This window comes from Chaetodon trifascialis, chromosome 5 (genome assembly GCF_039877785.1).
Source record: "Chaetodon trifascialis isolate fChaTrf1 chromosome 5, fChaTrf1.hap1, whole genome shotgun sequence".
NCBI lineage: Eukaryota > Metazoa > Chordata > Actinopteri > Chaetodontiformes > Chaetodontidae > Chaetodon > Chaetodon trifascialis.
Genome location: NC_092060.1, coordinates 27,738,742 through 27,760,726, shown reverse-complemented (window position 1 = coordinate 27,760,726; position 21,985 = coordinate 27,738,742). Strand labels below are relative to the sequence as shown.

The 21,985-nt window shown below is 44.3% G+C and overlaps 4 protein-coding genes across 4 annotated transcripts; 1 reads left to right on the top strand and 3 right to left on the bottom strand.

Annotated features, from left to right (window-relative positions):
• Positions 1 to 254: 254 nt before the first annotated feature.
• arl9 (ADP-ribosylation factor-like 9) lies at positions 255 to 3,267 on the bottom strand. The gene is made up of 4 exons (XM_070962643.1): positions 2,854 to 3,267; positions 1,887 to 2,064; positions 1,590 to 1,765; positions 255 to 1,355 (listed from the first exon to the last, which is right to left on the bottom strand). The coding sequence occupies exons 1-4, from the start codon at positions 3,082 to 3,084 to the stop codon at positions 1,179 to 1,181; spliced, it is 762 nt and encodes a 253-aa protein (XP_070818744.1). The 5' UTR covers positions 3,085 to 3,267; the 3' UTR covers positions 255 to 1,178.
• Positions 3,268 to 4,083: 816 nt separating this feature from the next.
• LOC139330994 (snRNA-activating protein complex subunit 1-like) lies at positions 4,084 to 5,160 on the bottom strand. Its single transcript, XM_070962226.1, has one exon. It carries the CDS (start codon positions 5,158 to 5,160, stop codon positions 4,084 to 4,086), a length of 1,077 nt encoding a protein of 358 aa, XP_070818327.1.
• Positions 5,161 to 6,195: 1,035 nt separating this feature from the next.
• srp72 (signal recognition particle 72) lies at positions 6,196 to 14,330 on the bottom strand. The gene is made up of 19 exons (XM_070962071.1): positions 14,203 to 14,330; positions 13,565 to 13,685; positions 12,954 to 13,074; positions 12,315 to 12,458; positions 12,028 to 12,139; positions 11,919 to 11,950; positions 11,447 to 11,571; positions 11,210 to 11,267; positions 10,906 to 11,037; positions 10,692 to 10,820; positions 10,399 to 10,471; positions 9,899 to 9,963; positions 9,679 to 9,774; positions 9,158 to 9,261; positions 8,679 to 8,756; positions 8,127 to 8,264; positions 7,943 to 7,980; positions 7,574 to 7,733; positions 6,196 to 7,128 (listed from the first exon to the last, which is right to left on the bottom strand). The coding sequence occupies exons 1-19, from the start codon at positions 14,300 to 14,302 to the stop codon at positions 6,948 to 6,950; spliced, it is 2,007 nt and encodes a 668-aa protein (XP_070818172.1). The 5' UTR covers positions 14,303 to 14,330; the 3' UTR covers positions 6,196 to 6,947.
• A 738-nt stretch (positions 14,331 to 15,068) lies between these two features.
• LOC139330892 (leptin receptor overlapping transcript-like 1) lies at positions 15,069 to 21,540 on the top strand. The gene is made up of 4 exons (XM_070962073.1): positions 15,069 to 15,167; positions 15,845 to 15,920; positions 17,742 to 17,928; positions 18,632 to 21,540. Exons 1-4 carry the CDS (start codon positions 15,152 to 15,154, stop codon positions 18,746 to 18,748), a joined length of 396 nt encoding a protein of 131 aa, XP_070818174.1. The 5' UTR covers positions 15,069 to 15,151; the 3' UTR covers positions 18,749 to 21,540.
• Positions 21,541 to 21,985: the final 445 nt, after the last annotated feature.

Below are 21,985 nucleotides of genomic sequence, written 5' to 3'. Positions count from 1 at the left end.
TAAAGGAAAGCGATACGTCAGCGGCTGCTGCAGTGTTTCAGGAGAGCTGCTGTGTGTTTGGATCAGATTCCACAAGTAGAAACGCTCTGATGGCCTGACGGCAGAGACGCCGTCAGCCCGCGCTGCCGGATAAGCTCGTTTTATTAGTTTAACCATGAGTGTGGCGCCGCAGGGTGTCCTGATGGTGGAAGGACTGAATGTGGATTCAATTCTCACAACTATAAAGAAAGAACAACATGTCACACCATCAGTTTAGTGGAAACAATTTAATGAAGTAAGAAAACCACGTTTATAAAACTGCATGAAGCTGGAAGGATCTGTTCATACTGTGTCAGGTGTCAGGATCCGCCCCGCTTCATTTAACAACCATTCATTGTTCAACAACTCCAGAGTCAAGGTTGCCTGTTGGCGACCCCAAATGGCAGAAAGAGGTCAGTGTTTGAAAAATGTTTAATATCCAGAAATCCCATACAGTCACTGACCTGAACGCAGCACAGCCTGCTGACATTCTGCTTTGAAATTCTGAACCACAAACTGGGCGAACAGTAAGCGAACGGAGGAGATAAACGTGAGCAGGAGCCTCACTTCGTTGATATGACGGGTTCATATTAGCTTTAAATCCTCCTGTCGAGGTATTAAATATTGTGTGGACCATGAGGAAAAAGTCCAGATGAGAAAAATAACAGCTGGCTGTGAGGACAAAAATCTGTGTGTGATACTAACAGACTGCAAGCTAGCAGCTACACAGGACGCCTGAGCGAGTCTACAACCTGAAACACATTGATTTTGAACCGTCTGACAATAAAACCTGAAGGCAGCACACAAAGTGCTTCTACTGTGTTTACATGCTAAATGAGATCAGGACAAAGAAGCACACGGTAACATTTATGGCTGCATTGACTGAAGTCGCCGCTCGGATGAAAAGGAAATAAATCTTTGGTGAAGCTGATGAAAATTAAGATCATCATTTGGTAACAGTGAAACAAGGAAATGCTTTTCAAAGTGGAGTTTTATACTGAAACACCCAGAATTTTGTAACTATACCATACCAAAACAAGAAAAGGTTAACATTTCCTCATAAATAAATAAAAGCCTTCCAGACAGTCTGAGTGAAAAGGTGCAAAGAGCCTATGAATTCATATCAAAAACACAGGGTTAAATGGCGATCACTCAGTGTTTTATCTGCCGTCAGAAACCATCTGGATGATCAGGTCTTGAGCGTCACGAACGCCTGAGCTGAGCTCTGCGTCTCCCTTCTTCACATGGGTGCCGATGAGGAACAGGCGACGCTCTCCGACCTCGGACAGAGACAGAGCGTCATGGAGGTCGGTGATGCTGCAGGCTCCCAGAAGGTCCTGCAAAACGCAAGACAAGAGACACGCGGGAGGAACAAACATCATTAAATGCAAGTAGAAGCCCGATCGCAGTTAATGATAACTAAATGTATTTGGGTTAAAGAGTTTTGATCAGACAAAACGAGACATTTTAAAAATAATCAGTAGCTGCGGCCGAACACAAACTGAAGCTGCATTCAAAGTCTTAAGTGTTCTGGGTTCTTCCAGTCTGGAGTGTTTTTCTGTCACGCTCACCTGTTTGTTGGCCAGTACCATTAAAGGCAGGCGGGGGTCAGAGGCCAGCAGCTCGTGTAAATGCCTCTTAGCGAGGGGGAAGAGCTCTGCATTGGAGCAGTCGACCACGAACACCAGCAAAAGAGCTTTGGACATGTACCTCTGCCAGTATGGCCGCAGCTCCTCCTTACCTCCAACTGACAGACAGACAGATGGACAGACAGACAGACAGCTGAGACGCCGACTCACTGCTCAAACTCATCCACCTCAAACACTTCCTGTGATCCGGTTCAGACGCGAATAAGAGCTCAAACTCACTTTCAAGGAACTCGATGTGCAGGTCGTCTCTGTTGATGGAGACGGCGTTGAAGCCCTGCGTCGGATGCATGTCCTGCTCCGGGCTGCCGGTGGCCAAGCAGTGCAGCAGGCTGGTCTTTCCGGCTCCATCCAGACCCAGAACCAGCACCTGTGTCGCGGTTGACTCCACGGGCCTGGACTGCAGCACACACAGAAGATATTTAATTTCACCCTGATACAAAACAGTCCAGGAAAAACATAAACTGCATCGTGGTTGTACACCACCTAAACAATCTGCCCTTCTGTTCCCGAGCGATGGTGCTGAACAACGGCCAGAAGAGTGTTTCTGCAGAACATTACAATGTCACAGTGAGGCTGACCTTTGACCTTTTGGAAATGTCATCACTTCATTTCATCCTCTGAGACAATTGAGTGACATTTTGTCACAATTAGCTTATGAATTCTTGAGTTATGGTCAAAAATGTGCTGTGCGTGGGCTCACAGTAACCTTTGACCTTCGACCACAAAAACTAATCAGCTCCTTCTTGAGTCAAAAATGTCCATCAGTTTTCCAGAGTCCGGGTGTTGTCTTTATATTGCTTGATGCCCAAAATATTCAATTTACAGTTACAGAAAACTAAGAACATATTTTTTTCCACATTTGAGAGGCTCGACGACACGATTACGCGTTTCACTTCTAATCTAGCTATTTCAGTCAATCCTACATTTCCCACAATTCCCCAGAGCAACCCCCCAGAACTTGCTTGAACTTGTTGCTGTTTTAACCATAAAATAAAGGCGTACTCTGAAGAGTATTTATAGTAAAAACAAACATAATACACACATTATCTTCCAGAGTTGCTCTGTAATCTGGTGTATTTTGGTTGTAACGTTAGAAATGTCTCTTCTTCTACGCTTTTTTTAGGAGTACATACAGACTCCACCAACGGTTTTCTGGAAGGTGTGTCCGTTAAAGTTAACGTTTTACCTCTGATGCTTTCTGAGCTTCAGCAGCGACCACGACCGTTTGTTTGGCCGCCTCTCCCCTCTCCTCCTCCTCTCCCTTTCCTCCCCCGCCGGCTCTTTTACCGTCTTGAGTCGGCCTTGCGTAAGGCTTCTTCTCCCGAGAGGAGGACGCGTATTTCCAGACAAGATAGGCGACTCCCCCCGCCAAAGCGACGGAGGCCCCGAGGATACCGGCTTCTCTCAGGCGAAACATGGCGCTCAAACACTGGCTTTTGTTTTCCTGACTGACGTTTTTTTCTACCTGTTCGTTTCCGCCATGGTTCGACTTCTGCTGATTTTTTAAAGTTTCTAACCTCTACGTCCTCCTCAACAAGTGGATTACCGAACAGGAAGCTGGAGGAACGTCTCTCCACGAGGCATTTCCGGCCTGCTTTTTGTTGATGCAGTATTATAATCCCACCGCTTGATGGCGCCACAATCGCCACCATATTTTGATATTCAGTTACTACATAAGAACAGATATGAACAAAAATCTTTAACTAGACTTGATTCACAATTTCCAAATCAGCATGAACCAAATGAATTGTTAATGAGATTTAGACGTACTTTGTCACTATTTTACATATTGGTTTAATTTTGCATGGCACAATAGATTTGGCTAAAAATACTCTTAAAACAGGATGGCTCAATTTCTCGAAGGAAAAAAATCTGAATTGCGCAAGTAAGATATGGATAATAAAACACAGTGTTTTTGTACTACTGCGCAGTTGTATTATTTGTGATTCAGTTCATTTTGGTTGGGAAATATAATCACAAAGGAACATTTTCAAGTTTGTTTTTCTCTCTGTGCCGTAAAGGTGAACTTTATCGTGTTTATGTGCATTTAAGGCTTAAGAGGATTTTGTTGCAACAAAAGTGCATTAATCAATTATGTATTAAAAAGAAAAGCGTGACAGTGTTGACTAAAGTAAATACCAGCAAAACCTCTTTAAACACGTCTGAATGTCACAGTATCTCATAAATACATATTACACCAGTCTGTGTTCCACTGAGCGCAGTCGTCTGAGCTGAACTCACATTTTCTTGACTCAAACAAGCAAATTCAGGAGTGAAAACAAGACGGTGAGATGCTAATGAAACACATTTATTAACAAAGGATTTCAGTTCAGCTGAAACCAAACTGCTCATCAAATTAAAGGATCATTTGAAGCGACCTTGGCTTCTCCGTGGAGTCCTCCTCTCTCCCCTCCCGTCATGGTCTGACAGCGGTTACATGGACCCTCTTCACCGGCACCTTCTCCTGCTGCTCGGGGGCGCTCAGGAGCCAGGCCTGGGTCATGCTCTCCTCCTCCTCCTTCTTCCCCAGAGTCTTCCAGGTCCGAGCCCGCAGCGAGGGCGGCCTCTTCCGCTGCACCGCCTCCTCCACCCCCGAGCTGGAGGAGTCTACTGTGTCGGCCTGGCGGTGCCTCCTGGACTTGGATGCCTGCTGGAAGTTTCTGTAGCTCTTGCGCTTGATGGAGGACAGGAGCCGGGCCCTGCTCCTGCTGGACTCGGCCTCGGCTGGCTTCTCCTCCTCCTCCTCCTCCTCTTCATCAGAGTGCTTGTCTTTGCTGTCCTGTGAGAAAGTCTTGTGCTGCCAGCTGATGAACTCTGACATGCAGTCTTTCAGGCGGGCGCCTAAGTCTTGATGGATCATGGTGATGTGGGCGCTGACCTCCTCCGTGCCCTCCTTCACCATCTCGTAGTAGCTCTGGATGTTGTTCATCTCCTCCAGGATGTCTGAAGCGAGGAGCTCCTGGACAGCTGTGGTCCTCCCGAGAAACTCTGCACACACAGGCTCAGTCTTTGGCTTCTTCTGCTTCTGGAAGGTGAGAAAATGCGGCATGGCGGTGTAGTTTATGGCTCTGGCCGCAACAAGCTTCTGATATATGTAAACAACATCCCGATGCCCAGAATCCACCGAGTCCTTGAGGAACTTCTCAACATGAGCCCAGTCCCGCAGGGGGAGTCTGATCATCACAGGTGGAACAGCCAGCTGTGTGTGGTAAAACCCAAACATCAGATACAGGCCTCCTACGCGGATCTGGTAGCTGTACGGAGGCAGGAAGTACTTCATGGCCGTGGCCAGCGTTATTCTGCAGAATCTCTTCAGCTCACCTACACGGGTGATACCCAGGAAGACGTCTGAGAGCCCCATCTCCCTCCAGATGGCTGAAAAGTGCTCAAACCGCACTGAGTCAGTCTGCTGGAAACGAGCCAGCAGCTCCTCCACGTCTTCTGTCAGAGGACTGTCGAAGAAATTGGAGTAAAAAGGCTGCAAACGAGGCATCCTGAAAGCAAACACCGAAGCTCTCAAACTGCGTGTCTGAAGTCTGACGGGGCTCTGCAGATTCAGGGCAGGTGAGGCTCGTCACCGGCAAATTGGCAAAGAACAACAGCCACAAGCGGACGGAGCCGTGAGGTGACAGGAGCCCTCAAAATACTGTGAATGACACGTTAATCAGCTGAGGGAATTATTTAGACCCTGTAATAAAGCAGATTAATTTAAGAAAAACACCGATGGCACTAAAATATGTATCATGTGTGCTGCACAAACCAAACTGCGTATAAATGAACCTTTTTAGGTTTCTAACCATTATAAATAAATCGTGTCTGCGGTCACAGCTGAGGATTTAAGTGTTTTTAGAGGTCTCGTAAATCCAGTTTTCCATGAGAGGAGAAAAACAAAGTTTCTTCTTTGTGTCGTGTGACTCACGTGAACTGACCGCTCACTCCGGTTCCTTCAGGGAAGATGAAGATGAAGATGAAGATGAGCTGAAGTACTGGTTTGATGAGGGTGAAGACACGAGGCCGAGGCTCCTCCAGTCGCAGCAGGTTATCTTCAAAAGTTGTAAACTGAACTTCAACTTCCAGTTTTATAATATATTTTTAAAATTTACTCAAGAATAACAGCTAAAACAAATGTGAGAAGATGAGAAATAATTTTTCTTATCCCAATAATTCCCCATATTAATTGACCAAGCTAATTATCAGTTAAAGTTTAAGACCAGAAGTATTTTGTTACCTGCTTTTATTCTGAAAGTTTTATTTTAACGGATTGATTTACAAATTTAAAACTTGGATCAGTTCACTGTGTGACCACCAGGGGGCTCCACATGTTCCAGAGGAGTACTGCTCCGTGTTTAAAGCTCAACTTGCCAAGAAAAAGAGCACTTCTGTCCCTTTTTACCCGAACAAGTGGATGAAATTCCTCTCTACACCAAAACCAAGCATGAGCTAATGCAAATGAAATCTCTGCACTGATCCAGATGCAGTCTGCCGTCTCATCCTTTCAACACGCTACAGGAAACACAGGGCTCGCACGTCGCTGTGAAGAGTTTTATTAAGACTTAACAAAACGGGACACCTGTGTGGTCGTTCATTTCCTGAAGCATGCAGCTGATAAAACGTAATTCAAGGATTAAAATTATTTAGCTTGAATTGAGACCAACACAGGGACTGAAAAATAAATAATTCTTTAACATTGAATCATCTCAGCTGATTAAAAGTAGAGGGACAATTTAAGGAAACATGAAGCAAACAGCCGGAGTCTGAAGTGTGACGTCGAAACATGAAAGACGTCTCCCAAAACTGAACTTTGAGTCAACTTGCAAAAGCAGTTTATTTTCCGACCTGTTGGACGTGACCTGTGCTTAAACCTAAATCAAGATGTAAGGTCTCAGGACGTGATTTTAAGGATTTAATTCAAACTGTTGGCTGAATCACCCGGAAATAAATTTTCAAATTTTATTATAAAGTTCTACAGATGTCTGTTTGGCGTATAATGACAGAACAAAACAGGTGATTCCTGGTGAAAAGGCGCATTTCCATCCTCTTTACTGCCATCTGCTTTTGCAGAGCGACAGAACGTGACTTTCCGGGGAGCTGTCCTTTAAATATTCTCTCCTGTGGACGTTGAAAAAACAGCACAAACGAATGAGAAAGAGGAGCGAAGGGGAACTTTTGGTTTCACGGCCAGAACGAAAAGTAAACTGAACTTGAAACGTAAAAAAGAGAAAAGCTTCTGATTTGTTGGCGACGCCTCGGCGCCCCTCCCCACGTGTTGCCTCCCTCTGACTACCAGCCTCCTTTGCCTCCCTTCTTCTTCTTCTGTGGTGCCTTTTTGCGCGTGGCCCCCGACGCTGCGGGTTTCTGCTGTCGAGGCGGGACCACGTTGCTGGCGGCGGCCGTAGACGAGCCGGATGCAGACCCTGGCCTGGGGGAGGTGGGGGGGCTACTGGCTGTCTTGCTGGCATCCCTGGAACAGAGGAACAAATGAATGAGCCAATTATCAGCCAACTGATAGAAAAATGGACTATGAGGAAATATTACTGTGCAACTCAAAAAACATCATCTGTGGTGAAAATCCCTGCAGAGGGTTCGTGTGATTTTTATCAAATTCAGGTACAAATGATGAGTAATTCTGAAAGAAAGACATCTTCCATTAAAACCAAACCCTCAGCAGCTGCTACTGGCTCACACACACTGACTACTGACTGGACTTCAGCTCAGACTGAGAATAATTTGGATTTGGCCTGAATAACACTCGAGCTGCTTCTCCTGCACAGCAGCTGGACTCCTCCACTGAGGACTCGTTGGCAGAGCAACAAAAGGACAATCTCAGGTGCTTTTCCTCCATTAGTGCAGTTGATTATTAGGTTCCAATGAGGGGAAACTGCTTCCAGACGACTGTGGTTACTCACAGCTCGGCCGACGCTCCCGCCGTCGCTCCCTGTGTGCCTTTTCCGATTTGCTCCTTCTTCTTCCCCTTCTTCTTGCCTCTGTAGTAGGAGCGCTCCCTCATGGGCAGCCACCTCTCGGGGTCAGGGGTCGCTTTGGGGTCGCAGTTTTTGGGCAGTTTGCCTAAAAAGAGAGTCAGGAGGAGTCAGCGGAGGTGAAAGCAGCTCAGCATAGCGGGAGTAAATCTTTAAAGTGAGAAACACGTCATCGACTGTGTAAGAAGAAACGCCGACTGCTGGTCCACAGAGGCCACAAATGTACAGACTTTTTGAATATCAGATATTTGTTTTAATCCCAATACCATGTCAGTCAGCATGTGATGGATGACATACCTTTCTTCTTCTTCCTCTTCTTTTTGATCTCCCCTTCACTGTAAAGAACACGCAGCTGTATTAGCATAAAGCAGGTGAAAGCATACCTGAGCTCACTCTCCCCACTCCGCTCAACATGTCAACTCCGAACCGTGTGTTTAAACGTAGAAAATGTCCTGAACGCCATGAAGGTTTGATGGTTTACCCTTGTTCTTTGGGGAGGTTTTCTCCTGTGACCTTCGCAGCTTTTTTCCTGACGTAGGTCGCTCCGTGGGAGTTCTCCAGCTCGTCCACGTCCACGTTGAAGGCCATTGTGTCTGCGGATGGAAGGTGTTTGCTGAGGCTGCAGAGGAATGCTAAGGAGGAACTTCCACCTTCATACGCACCATCACAAAGTCAGAAAGAGTCCATTCTCTGCAGTTAGCATCAAAATACTCAACAGTGCATCTAAATCTGGATCAACAACATCTGCGGTTCTGTTCTGGAGGGCTTCAACTCACCATTTCATTATGAATTAACCTGCCAGTTATTTTTATAATGAAGCTGTTAAGTCTTTTGTCTATGAAATGGCAGATTATGATTTCCCACAGCAAAACAAGATCCTTTGGATCAAGAAAATCCTCACTTTGAGAAGTTAAATCAGAGAAAATTTAGTTTTTTGCTTGAATACCTGAAATGACTGTGTTCCAAAACAGTAGCCAGGTACTAAAGAAAGTCAAACTTTCAGCTCTGCTCACTTCAGAAGGTCAAAGGATACGATTTGGCTTTGTCCGTGTCCACCAGAGAATAGGCCGAGATGAGCTGTGCCAGTGTGTGGATGTCGTTGGTGTTCTGCCTGTTTCCAGAAAAATGAAAATCAAGCTTCATTGTCGTAAAAGAAGGAACTGCAGCAACACACTAACACATACATATGGAAAGGTTAAAGGTCGTTCATCCACTCACAGACGTGCTGCGTGGTTTTGTAAATGAATAAATGCTTTTCCTTCACAGTGAGCTTATTTTCTGATTTCATCATTGCTGTTTTTCCTGCTCTTAAAGCACCTTGTGATGATGTTTATCAAGCAGTTTAAGAAGTGGACAAAGAGTTGAGTTACTTGACATCAAGCCGGCAAGAAGAGCGAACAGAAAGCAGAAACAGCAGCTGTGAGATAACCTCTAAGGAGCACATTACGTGTCTTTTTCCCTCAAACACTCCACACGTGTTCAATCTGAGTGCATTTCGGGGCCGTAACTCACTTCCACAGCTGCTCCAGATCACTAATGGCTTCTTTTTTCCGTCCGTACTTCAGTTTGAAATTGGCAGCTTCTCGTACCAGCGCCAAGTGTGCAGCAGATCCGGGCTGAGGAGGAGAGCAGGGCGATTACACAGTGGAAACATGTTCGCATATCACACACGAGCTCACGCGTTGGCTTGTCTCGTCGCATTAAAGTACGACCCACAGCTTTAACCACAGGTGGTGATCGGCAAGATTTGCTTTAAATTTGACTCCATCTTTGACTTTTGTCTGCGCAGCTGAGGGAACGCTTCTGCACCGCAGCTCCTGCAGATCAGCCGTCAGTCAAACAGTCAGAGCACGTTCCCTGAATGCTCTGCTGGAACATTTCGACTTTCTGTCCGTAGCTTTCTGCCTGTGTTAGCTACGAGCTCTGTTTCTGTTTACTCCAAACACAATAATGCTAAAATGCATCACCAGAGAATGTTTTTAACCAGGAAACAGCCACTGAAACACAGAGGAATTTAAACACTGGACACGAACCTGTTCAGACTGGTAGTGCTCGATAGCTTGTTTGAAAACGTCGATCGCGCTGTCAATGTCTTCTTCATGGGAGTACATCGTGACCAGAGCTGAAACCTGAGGAGTAGGTGAGTCTAGATGAGTGGTGGCGAGAGCGCTGAAGCTAAATCAAAGACTTTAACAGTTTCTACAACCGAGACAAACACGATCGTCTGTAGAGTAACTTTCATTTCAGACTCACCATCCCTGATTTGTGCTTGAACTCTTCAATGGACCTCAGGACATCACAAGCTTTTGTTACATGACCTGAGGATTCAAAATAATAATAATTCAAGTCCCCCAAAAGCAGAACATCATAACACAAACAGCCAATGTGACCACGCAAAAGTGCTTACTGTAGCTTATACTATGAAACCTCAAATCACAAGAAACTGAAGTTCATCACTGGACAAGTAAGCTTTGAGGTATCAGAGTGAAATTCTTCTATTAAAACTGTCTTCTTGTTGATGAAGTTCTTCAATTATGCGAAAACAAACTACTCAGTTAAATAAAGAATATTTGTCTATTAGCTGGAAACAAGGATGTTTTCAGCAGAAGTAAAAGACATCAACCATTTCTCTAACTTTTCTTTTGTGAGCAGCCTAAAGGCACGACACCCCTCTTCCTGTACGACTGTGCTGCAGAACGACGACACATAATGAACCTGTAGCTTCTGTGATCAGTATGAAAACATTTCAGTACCTTGGACTAGATAGAGCTGTGCCATCGTCAGTTTGATGCCAGATGCACTCTCTGGATGCTGATCTGAGAATTGCTGGAAAACAACAGAATAGTCCATGAGCATGAAAAGAAAATGCACATTATGCTTCTTTTTAGAGCTACAGACAGTCGACACAACAGCAACTCAGCTTAAAACAATTCAAAGCCACAGCAAAGATGTGTGAAATGAGTGTGTGCTGCTAACTGTAAAGTCATTTGTTGGCTGTTTTAAAGTGTTTCGTTTGTTTTTTCGATGTGACTCGGGGCGTGTCTACCTGCAGCAGCTCTATGGCCCTGCCGTGCTGCTTCTCCCTGCACAGCTGAGCGACCTGGATGAGGACCGGCCGCGGGTGACCCGGATTCTGAGACTGAAGACTGGAGGACAGCTTCCTGCACTGGTCAGCCTGTTGACGCGGACAGCAAAGAAACCGCGATCAGTGATGAAATCTCAGTGAATGAACGTGCCCTCCTCATCTGATTCAGCAGTACCTGGTTAGTGTACATGGCCAGCAGGGCTTTGTTCAGGTCGATGGCCTGCAGCTGCTTCTTCGCCAGCTTGTACTCAACACCTTCGGCGTTTGTCAGTTTCACCTTTTTCTTGGAGTCAAACACGTTTTGGTCCTGTGAAAACAGGAAGAGCTTCGATGAAAACACTTAAACAAGTTGGATTTGTTTTGTCACAACTGTGGGTGGACGACAGACTCGCTGCAGGATTTTGGACTTGACTCAGCCGGAAGCACGATGGTACTTTTATGAGGAAATATTCAGCTTGGTCAGACTGTCACACACCCACCTTGTTTATTGTGATGATATTGTTGGCAGTCACAGCAAGCAGGCCCACGTCTGACGGTCTGTAATTAAAAGCATATTATAGAATATCTACTTGCCATCTGCACTGCTGACACACTAACTGTTCTGCCTGTTTCCAAACTGGTTCTGGCACAAAAACACAACAACACTGATTCGACCCGTGTGACTTTCTCTTCATCTGTTGTGGGAGTAAATTAAATGTGATGAACCCGGCGCTCACTTCAGCTTGATGACCTGGTTGTAGAGCTGCAGCGCTTCGTCTGTCCGACCTTGTAACTGCATGACGTATGCCATCTGAGAGTGGATGACGGCCAGCTCTGACTCGATGTCCTCCTCAGTCACATCCTGAAAGGGACAAACCAGCAATGACAGTGAGTCCCGGGAAAAGCAGAACTCCACCAGCTGGAGGACTCTTCAGTCTGGGCGTAGCTGTATCTTTACTAAGAACAGAAACACCTTAATAATGATCAATCTGTTGTTTCTTCTGATGTCAATATTTTCTCAAACAAAGATCAATTTCAAAATCCCAAACTTTATTGGGACTATTTCTGTTAATTGAACATTCTGGTTGTTGTTCAGTGTGACTTCACTGAACACATAAAAACATAACAAGACAAATCTCTTCTCTAACTAACACTTGAATCACACTTGAATCGTGCTTAAATGTCTGAGAGAAACAAAGCAGCACTCACAGAATCATCAGCCAGTGAGACTCTGCAAAGCTCTGTGAAAGAAAACAGTCAGTTAAAGTCAAATTATAAAACGGCAACTTGGCAGAAGGCAGAACGGAGCGGGACTGACCCTCTGCTTGTCGTAGCTTATTGAGGGCCTCTGTAAGCTGTCCTTGGCCAATCAGAGCACAGGCAGCATTGTAACACAGCTCATACGTAGACTCGGGAAGACCCAGATCCTCCTGCAGAACAAAACATAATGAGTTTGAATCTAACCCTGCAAACAGTTTGAACTGTTCATGAAAGGTTTTATGTTTCAACATTGAAACTTAAAAAACAGAAAAGCATATAAACACACTTCACGCTGCAACAGTGTCATCAAAATGCCAAACATGTAAACTCTGTCGGAGTGCTTACCAACGGAGCTTTCTCCCACTGACTCATAGAGGCCACCACAGCAGCCAGGTTGGTCTTCCTCTCCTCCTCATACTCATCCTGGGAGTTCCTGATCAGGTCAGTGTAGACCGACTTGCACTCATCGTAGCGCTCCAGTCTGTACAGCTGGGCGAGGAAAGGAGAGACGGCCCCAATCAGCAGAAGTCTTTATATTCTCAAAACGAATCACATTTGATGCATCAATGATCAATAATCACCTGGCTGCCGATGACACACCTGTAACCTACACTGATGCCAATACAGCACATTCACTGAACTCCATGTTTCTGATCTATTGATCACTGATTGCAGCAGTGATATGTAAGGTTTCAAATGACCGCTTCAGTGTCTCATCATTGCTCAAACGCTTTTTCAAAATTTCTTGTATTTTATAGGAACTTTGTCAAATGTTACATGATGAGAATCAGAGAAACAAAACTACACCAACAATATTGAGCAGCTTTGAGCCAAACGTGTCAGAGCTCGTATCCCAGATCTAATGGACAAATCTTTTGTGCGATCAACAAGGGGGGTGGGCAGGAAGACGACCTTCACTGCCCAGTCTACAAATCAAAAGCATCCAGCAATAATATGATTTGTTTCCTGGTCAATCAGACTCACCACTTGACCGTAGAGCTCCTTCAGCTTGTCTGTCTGTTCAGGAGCACCCTCAATGGTCTTCAGGGAACTTTCAACTCTGTTCAGTCGGTACTCACAGTACGCCTTCTCGAACAAGACCTCACTGAGAAGGAAGAGAAACAAAAATGATTTTAACAGGGACATGATGCCTTCAACACAACATGTAGCAAGTAATCTGTCGGTTGTATGCGTAAAGCTCTGTATTTAGTTGAACAAATGACATTGCTTTGTATCTAACAGGGCTGTAACTACTGCCCATTGTCATTAACAATTAATGTGTTGATAATTTCTTTCAATTTGATCACATCAAACAGCGCTCCAGTGCTTATGATGCTACAGAATGGAACAGCCTTTTAGTTGACTTAAGGTTTGCAAATACACTGTGCTATTTTAAGAGCAAAATTCATGTACTCGAGTGGAGTTTAGTTTGAGTTTGTATGTGAGTACAGCTTATTTTCTACTATTTAATTCACTGTGCAGCACTTTGAAATGCTTTTGTAGAAGACTGTGCTCTCGAAATAAAACTTGAGAATTCAATAAATCATTGTTTCTACAGTATAAACAGGCAAAATGTGTGTCAGTCAGCTGCTTACCTGCCGAGCACCTTTGAATGGGTGTTCATGACATTCAGCGCCTCTTTGAAGCTGCCATTCTGAATAAGGCAAACGATTTTACAGTGAAGGGCCGTCACATCGTCCCTGTTTTCGTGTAAAACTGCGACAGAAGAGGAAACACGTGGCAGAACAATCATTAGTAACATAGACTGAAGAAAAACATAGTGTTGAGTGAAAACAGAATCATTAATAGAAGAATCAACTAAGCGTTTCGAACTGTTTGGTGACCGCTGACTGAAAGCTGATTAGCTGCCCACCATGATAAGTTAGCTACAAGGCTAGGGACACGTCACTAATCAGGACGGCGCATTTCTGGGGCAAAACAGTATTTTGTTCCGACACACAAAACCTACACAGACCAGCTAGCTTTGTAGCTACGTCGCTTACGCATATGTTCCCGGGAAAATGTTTGGTATACAAAACTAAGCCGGTGTTTGTGAGACCTAACACGCAGCTAACTGCCGTTAGCCTCGTCACATGCTAACAGCTGGTCATGCAGATGGGACTAGTTTAGCTAGCGGACTCGGTTCGAGGCAGAAGAAACGGGGCGCCTCTCTAATGTCAGACGACAGCTCGGTTTCCGTTTGAGACCAGCAATGGCAGATATGAATTCCTACTTTTAGTCAGAGCTTTCAGGGCTCTTGTGTAGTCTCCATTCTGTCCACAGCGGTTCACTTCAGTCCACAGCGAAGCGACCGAGACCCCTGCGCTCGCCATCTTCGCTGAATGGGCTCATGGAACTGCGGAAGTGCAAGACATATACTTCCGGGTTAACAAAGATTGTATTTATTTATTTTTGAAATAAATTAAAAACACAAACCGACGATTACTGCTTATTTACGACGTTGCTTTAGTGTCAATAATATTTTGGAAATAGCTATATGTTGATATGATGGCTATATGGTTTCTCACTCAGCAGTGATACAGGCAAATGATGCCTTCACAGCCCTCCTATAAAGTTCGTCTGCTGAATATCTACCGTAGAAGGCGGATTTGTTGTACTGCAGTAGTTACTGATGCGCGCTGATGAGTTCATATCCAAGATTTACGTTTTTGAGATTAAATTTTGAGTATTTTTGCCTTCATTTGAGAAATGACAGGGATATACTTGACAGGGATATACTTAACTATATTTTAGAGCTGAAAATGTGCTCTTGAATCCACTGCATTTTGTAGGTTAATATTTTACATATATAACATGAATTGTTAAGAGCATTTTTTTTTATTTAAATATAACAACAAAATGAGCTCAACCCCGATGATGTACAAATTACACTACTTATTACGTATTTATACGTCGATGTTAACAAACTAATACTACTATACCACTGCGAGAAGCAGTGGTTTACTTTTGATATTTGAAATAGATTTTGTTGATAATATTTCTCCGTTCCTAGTAGGCTAAGTAAATTTTCTTGTGTGACGAGCTCATAATTGTGATATTTCCGGTGGCACTGGAAGGTAGCACCACAGGCACTGTTGGAGGTTCGGTCCGACTCGACAGCCGAGGAGGGGGGCACTGTTGTCATTCGTCAGGGCTGTGTGTCGAGCTTTTGTCCGGGAGAAATGGCTGGGATTAAAGGTAAAAAAATGTACACTTTTCATTCATGTTTAGAAAGCTTTTGAAATCCAGCTCAGTTAATACAACTGTGTCAAAATATCCCGAAAACAGATGGATGCGTTGCCATGTCCAGCTAGCTAACGTTAACGTGATGAAGTAGATAACGTTAGCCGCAGGGCCAATACAGTCGTTAGCATTAGCTGAATAGCCTGCATTCCCTGGGCTTGAAGCAGCCGCTACTAAATCACCGCAATTAAATGGATATTGACTTTAGTTAATTGACACACTGCAGCTCTGAAACGTTGGATTATTATACCGTGTATAATGCCATTTCATTACAGGAGTATCACAACGTAACTAGTAGTTACCGTTATAATGCTAATGCTAGCTGCACCTGACACTGTAATTACACAGTCGCTGACTGAGATGCTTTGCTTGTTTCAAGTGATCTGCCTGGATTAATTGCTGTTAACAAGCAACCACTGTATTGCTTTCAGAGTTTAACACGGGCCCCTAATAGCATGGCTTAGATTTCTAATGTAGCTGTTCCACGTGAAATCAGCTGATTCATCACATGATAGCTCCAGTAGCCAGGGGCCCCGCTGCTGCGACGCGACTGTTAACCATGCACAGATTCAGAAAGAAGCCCTGAGACATTTCCCATGCTGACATCCTCCCCTCTGTCTCTCTGCTGCTAGCTCTCATCAGCCTGTCCTTCGGAGGGGCCATTGGCCTCATGTTCCTCATGCTAGGATGTGCCCTCCCTGTGTACGAGTAAGTACCACCATCACACACCATGTAAGCCTGTTAATGTGTGTGTGTGTGTGTGTGTGTGTGTGTGTGTGTGTGTGTGTGTGTGTGTGTGTGTGTGTGTGGGAGGGGAACACGTCACACCCAGAAGCGCTTTGGGTGATCCCATCCCAAGTTTACACCTCAACATACAGGTGTGAATGCATGACTGGATTAACCTGGGCTCCGGGTCATGAATGAGCTGCTGGGCTCCTAATGCAAACTGCCACATGAGACAGTTTTCCACGTTTTTGAACAATAAAGTTAAATTCTAGTCCTTCACCTTTCTGTGACTTATGTTTTGTTGTGTGGTGATTTGTGTTATGGTCTTTTCAGTGGCACGAGAACCAGTTGTAAGGAGCAGTAAGTTTTCCAAAGCATTGTGATTTCTGTTTGTCGAGTCAGGACAACCTGCACAGCTGTGCGGTCTCATCCAGGCTTATCATTATTTTTCTGTTGGTGTTTTTTGTGGAAGTGGCCAGGTGTGTAGTTAGCCATGTAAGAAGACATCTCTGCTCATAGTCCTGCAAACAAAGCTCTGATTGACTGTTTCTCAAAGTGGCTGGAATGGCTGCCAGTGGGCAAAACACCAGACCTGTTTTAATTACTGAACTAATCTGAGATGTGGGCAGGAGTTCACAGGTCTGAAACCAGGCTACCATGTAAGCACACTGTGCAGCTGAAACAATGAAGGTCTTACAACTAGATTTTAACGGCCTACAGGACCACAATTTCAACTAATAAAGCAGGACCCGCCTTAAAGCCACGCATTGTTTCAATGGATGTTTTACTTCAATTAACCAACAGTCCAACAGCAAATGTTGGGCTTTTGGGGGCCACTGGAAGGCTGCTGGCTTTGCACAGTTGGTACTCGCGCCATGCGTGCATGTAAAAAACACATCAAGGATGTACAAATATTCAGTTCAGAGGTGGAAATCAAATACATCCCTGAGACTGTGTCAAAAGAGAGCCTGGTCAACTTTGCAGTGTATTTGCAGCACCCCCCCCCCCCCCCCCAGTGCGGTCGGATGCAGTTGATTTGCCTATTCAAAACTCCCTACATGGGACACCTCGGGCTGCGGCCCAAGACCTGGCTCCTGTAATCTAATCTCATTTCAGCCATTATCATTATGCTAAATGACAGCCTCAGTCCTGCAGAGTGCAGGTGAAGGAGGCTGAAAATCAGTTAGTGACTGATATGATCAGCCAGTTTGAGCTTATTACTGATACATCAGTATCTGTATACCTGAATAACAACAGCACAGAAATGCTAAAGATATACATTTAAAATAAAAAGATTGAATATTAATAATACAGACTTGTCCACCGCAAATACTAATTTATTTACTATTTATTCTGGATAGTGTATCTTATTATTGTTTTAAATATATTTGTGTCTAATTTGGTTAAATTTGTTTGTCTCTAGTTACCGAAGCTAATGTAATTTCCAGTCAGGTTTAATGTTTAAACAACAGTATACTGTATCTGCTTTCATTGGCAGTATTTTAGTTCATCTTTCTGCTGTCATGGCCACAACATGATCAAATGTAAGGTATCCTAATAAAAAAGTTAGTGTTTATGTTAAGTAATCAGATTTTTATTCTTGGTGCTAAAATTTGGGCTTTAGTAATGAGAGAGTTAATAGGTTGTGGTATGTGGTCCTCCCTCATGATGAACACCTGTGAAGGTAGATAATGTGCTGAGTGCTGAACAGTGTTTGCTCCTTTACCCTTCAGTTCACTCCACTGCATCCTTTATCATCACAGCATGTGGATATTTATCGCTCCCTTTTCTCTCTCTCTGCAGCAAATACTGGCCTTTGTTCCTCCTCTTCTTTTACATCCTCTCTCCCATCCCTTACTGCATCTCGCGGAGGGTGGTCGACGACACAGACTCGGCCAGTAACGCCTGCAAAGAGCTGGCCATCTTCCTCACGACGGGCATCGTCATTTCAGCCTTCGGCCTGCCCATCGTCTTCGCAAGAGCTGATGTAGTAAGTCACAGAAGCTGCTTAGTGCTCTTTTCAGTAATGTCATGAGGAATGTCCATGGAGTTTGGTATTAAGGCTCCAAAACCGAAGTCAAACTGAATCAGACTTTTTGCTGAAATTAGTCCCCAATAAATGCACTATTTGCTTTTGTGTCAGTAGCATTTGCCAAAAACTGCAGTGATCAGCTGTTTTAGGAAATTGTTTTGCCTTCTGATAAAATATTAAAGATGTACTTGTGACCCAGTTTCTAATAATTCTGTCTTCAGTAAGAACCAGTGAGTTTGGGCAGGGACTTCAGTAACTACAAGATATTTCCTCTCTGTGTTTGCACGGCTTTGGTTTTGGCTCTAGCAGCGGGTTTAGCATCTGATTTATGCTAATTTGACAAACAAGAACGTTCAGAGAAACAAAGTTAAACAGAAGCAGCAGTTGCGTTAGTAAAAATGTCTTTAAAAGATGATGTTTGGCTTCGTAGCCGAGGAGCTGACGGAGCCAGCAGATGCACCAGGACACGATTAGCATTTAGCTGCCGGCTGCCGTCATCGTCCCCTCCTGCTGTGTGTCCTGAACTGTAGAGCAGCGTGTGGAAGTGATTCTGCAAACTGTGGTTGTTGACACCCGCTTGATTTTGGTCTAAATATGCGCTGCAGCTTGGCAGCACCGAGCAGCATTTGTTAACCTGAATTATTAATGCGTTGGTTCACAGATCGCCTGGGGGGCGTGCGCGCTCGTGCTAACGGGTAACGTAGTCATCTTCGGGACCATCCTGGGCTTCTTCCTGGTCTTTGGATCCAATGATGACTTCAGTTGGCAGCAGTGGTAAAGCGGCACAGCGGGGGACCTTAGTCTGAACTGTTTTTATTAGCGTTACAATTATTATTATTATTATTATGGTATTACTGTTTGGTTCTTGTTGTTGTTATTTATATGATGATCGCCCATCCATAGACTCACACCAAACCAGTGCAATACTTTCTTTTTTCTTTTTCTTTTTTTACCGCCTGCATCATGTTGAACTGACACACGTGGGATGGAAAATGCTGACTTTCAGTTGGATTTTTTTTTTGTGTGAGTTTTCTCCGTTTGTGTGTCTGCTTTCATTTCGAATGTTGTGAGCTGACGAGCACTGGTGAACAACTGCTAATGATATCTCTGAAAATTTGTGAAAAAGAATCAAATTGAATGTCGAATGAGACTCAATCTGACCAAACTGGCAGGGTCATATCTGTCTGGGCTCCTTCCTCTGTTTAGTAGGCGCTCTGGAAGAAGCTTTCTGTACATACTTAGAGCACAGAGGAGTGTGTTTCCAGCCCAAGTGCTGAGTTTTGTGTAAATCAGCAGAAAATTGATGAAAATCTGCACAGCACAAGTTTAGATGTCGCCACTCACAGTGAGAAAAAGCTCTATTTCCATCCGACACGGGTCGTATTGATTGAAACCGTGTCCATTTTTTATGTTTGTTGCAGCGAAAGGTGAAAATTCAGCTGATTGAATGCAGATTTTTTTGTTGCTTCTCTGCTGATGTAACACTAGCATTTCTAAGCTGTGAAAGTCTGAGACGAGTGTGTGTCTGTGACGGAGAAGCTGTGACCGCCACCAGCCCCTCTCATCTTTCAAACCCTGTTACATGTGTCAACGCCATTTTAATCCTTTGTCTTTCCAGTGTGTTCTCTCTGTTTGGGACCATGTTAGAAATAAGTGTTTCCACTTTAACGTGTTGTCCCTTGGCTTTTGTTTTATGACTGAAATCCGTAAAAAATCCTACAGTGTGTCATCACACAAACTAAGGAGATGATGTTCAGACGCAGCAGAATGCGAGTGTTTGTTTCCTCTTTGAAGTGAGAGGAGAGGATTCATCCAGACGGCCTCACCATCACTGCAGAGATCAAATTAAACTGACTTGATTTCCCAGGTGCCAACTGGATGCAGGCTGCTTACTCACCGTGTTGTTTTGCACATAATAGCTCGTACCTCACTCTCAGTCTGGGGAAGGCAGGTCAAGAAAGCATGAGAAGCCTATAGTAGCCATCAGCTAGCGTAGGATTAGCTCGAGGACAGCAGCCTTGTAGGAAACTCAGCCAAGATAAGAACTGGGCTGCTTCTAATCAAGGCCTGGTCACTAACAGCCCTTAAGCTTTTAAATGTGACTCCTTCAGAATAAAAGCATCCAGCGTCTGTGCTCAGTGTTGATGTTGTGTTGGTCTCTAGAAGCACACCGGGTCTAGATTTGGCGAGCATGCCGTCACATTTCCTCACACCAGCATTTCATGACAAAAACACAGTTTCATGATTTCTCAGTTTGTGTGTTCGCCGGCCCGTGTGGAGGGAAATTTGCACATCGGTTCGGGTAATCTGTCGGCAGCTTTGGGATCTCTTTGAGCTCTCCTGTTAGCTGTTTAACTGCATTAGTGGTGGCTAAACAAGGAACTCAGCATCTGCTGCCTCGGTGAAGCACTGGTGTGTTAAATGGAGGGTTGATCGCAAAACATGTCCTCTTTAGATTCTCTTTTTTGTGGATGACTCAGTTTGAATATGTGCTCTCTGGAAGATAAAAACATTAATTTTAATGAGACTGAAGTAATGTATTGTGTTTTAATTGAATATAAGACTTAAGTGTTTGAGTTATTAAATGTTTTAGGCCGTCTGGGAAGATGCTTTAACCATGGATTTCCATGCACAGCAGATTTCCAATGAAACCCACCCAGAGCCTGTTCCTGCCTGTCGGAGGGTACTCGCTCATGGGGACGTTATTGAGTCTCTGCAGATTCAAGAGTGAAGACTGTAAACCTGCTCTATGTGCAGAGTGTCCTGAGACAACTTCTGCTGTAATTTGGCCATCAATTATATACATAAAATTGAAATGAACTGAATTAAGTTAAAGACAAACTCTCATACAGTCATTCACATGGCACGTCTGCCAGCAGGCTGAACTGTAACAGTCAGTTCATTCTGCTCTTAAAGCATTTCCTACATAAAGTAAAACCACTACGGGAAGAGGACAGAGTTGGAAATCTGCTTCAGGAACCTGTTCCTAAAACACTAATGGACGTCCGGCTTTCAGCACTACTACAAATGAACACTTCACACTTCCAGAGATCACGGCCTCAGTGAAGACGTTGATTGTATTAAAAGCACCAGAACGATGGCAGCTTTTCGGTTTCAGTTAAAAATGTGATTATTGAAAACTACTGACATGATTTGTGCATATTGTTGTGTAACACCACTAACTGAACGTGCTGGACGCAGCAGGTTGACTCAGCCGGTGTGTGTGTGGTTGGACAGGCGGGGTGCCTCCATCCTGTGCTCCTGACGTGACGCTGCATCTGCTTTAAGCTCAGTTTGTCAAACGCTCTCTGACTTCCTGTCCTGTAGTCTGACGTTATCGCCCCGATGCGACAGAACGTGGTGTGTAGACGGGTTCCTCTGTGTTTCTGTTTGAAGACAGATGTTACGCTTTGTTTCTCACAGATTTGGGAGGGTATTTATTTATTTCATCGGACGCTTTGTGTCGATGTCCAACGCCATTTTCTATCTGCAACTTTTGTGTTCAAGAGGCAGAAGTCAGCATGGTGGTTTTCTTTTTTTTTTTTTAATAAAGGCCATTTTTGAACATCCTCTCCTTTGAATGACTACAAATGCATTCGCTTTGCTGGCCAGACACACGGACACTCACTCCTTTTGCACGACTTCACAGGAAATAAGCTGAGCTGATATCATCTGCACGGCCGGGGTAGTTTGTCTGAGGAACCCTGGGGGGGACCAGCTCGCCACTTGACAGAAAAACACTCACCGTATCTCGTTATGTCGGGTAGAAGGAGGGCGATAATTTTTAATAACAGGTCTGTCAGAGTGAAGAAGAGCTGTGATCATCCCGCTCTGACATCAGCAGTTTGATGGAGGATTTAATTTTAACAACTTGGCAACAGTCTCCTATTTAGCATGAATCAGCACTGTATACACATTTTATTATATTTATTACACTTAACACACTCTAATGTCGTTGTAATCAGATTTAAGTGTTTAATAATGTGTCTGTCAGCAGTTAAAACTCCTCCTGTGG

Coding starts and splice junctions, on each gene's coding strand:
- arl9 (XM_070962643.1), bottom strand. CDS start 3,084: ATGTTTCGCCTGAGAGAAGCCGGTATCCTCGGGGCCTCCGTCGCTTTG. Junction 2,065..2,853: donor AAGCTCAGAAAGCATCAGAG/GTAAAACGTTAA, acceptor TGTGTGCTGCAG/TCCAGGCCCGTGGAGTCAAC. Junction 1,766..1,886: donor GCACATCGAGTTCCTTGAAA/GTGAGTTTGAGC, acceptor TCTGTCTGTCAG/TTGGAGGTAAGGAGGAGCTG.
- LOC139330994 (XM_070962226.1), bottom strand. CDS start 5,160: ATGCCTCGTTTGCAGCCTTTTTACTCCAATTTCTTCGACAGTCCTCTG.
- srp72 (XM_070962071.1), bottom strand. CDS start 14,302: ATGGCGAGCGCAGGGGTCTCGGTCGCTTCGCTGTGGACTGAAGTGAAC. Junction 9,775..9,898: donor TCAAGCACAAATCAGGGATG/GTGAGTCTGAAA, acceptor CCTACTCCTCAG/GTTTCAGCTCTGGTCACGAT. Junction 7,981..8,126: donor AACCTCCCCAAAGAACAAGG/GTAAACCATCAA, acceptor TGTTCTTTACAG/TGAAGGGGAGATCAAAAAGA.
- LOC139330892 (XM_070962073.1), top strand. Junction 15,921..17,741: donor TGTGCCCTCCCTGTGTACGA/GTAAGTACCACC, acceptor CTCTCTCTGCAG/CAAATACTGGCCTTTGTTCC. Junction 17,929..18,631: donor TCTTCGCAAGAGCTGATGTA/GTAAGTCACAGA, acceptor GTTGGTTCACAG/ATCGCCTGGGGGGCGTGCGC.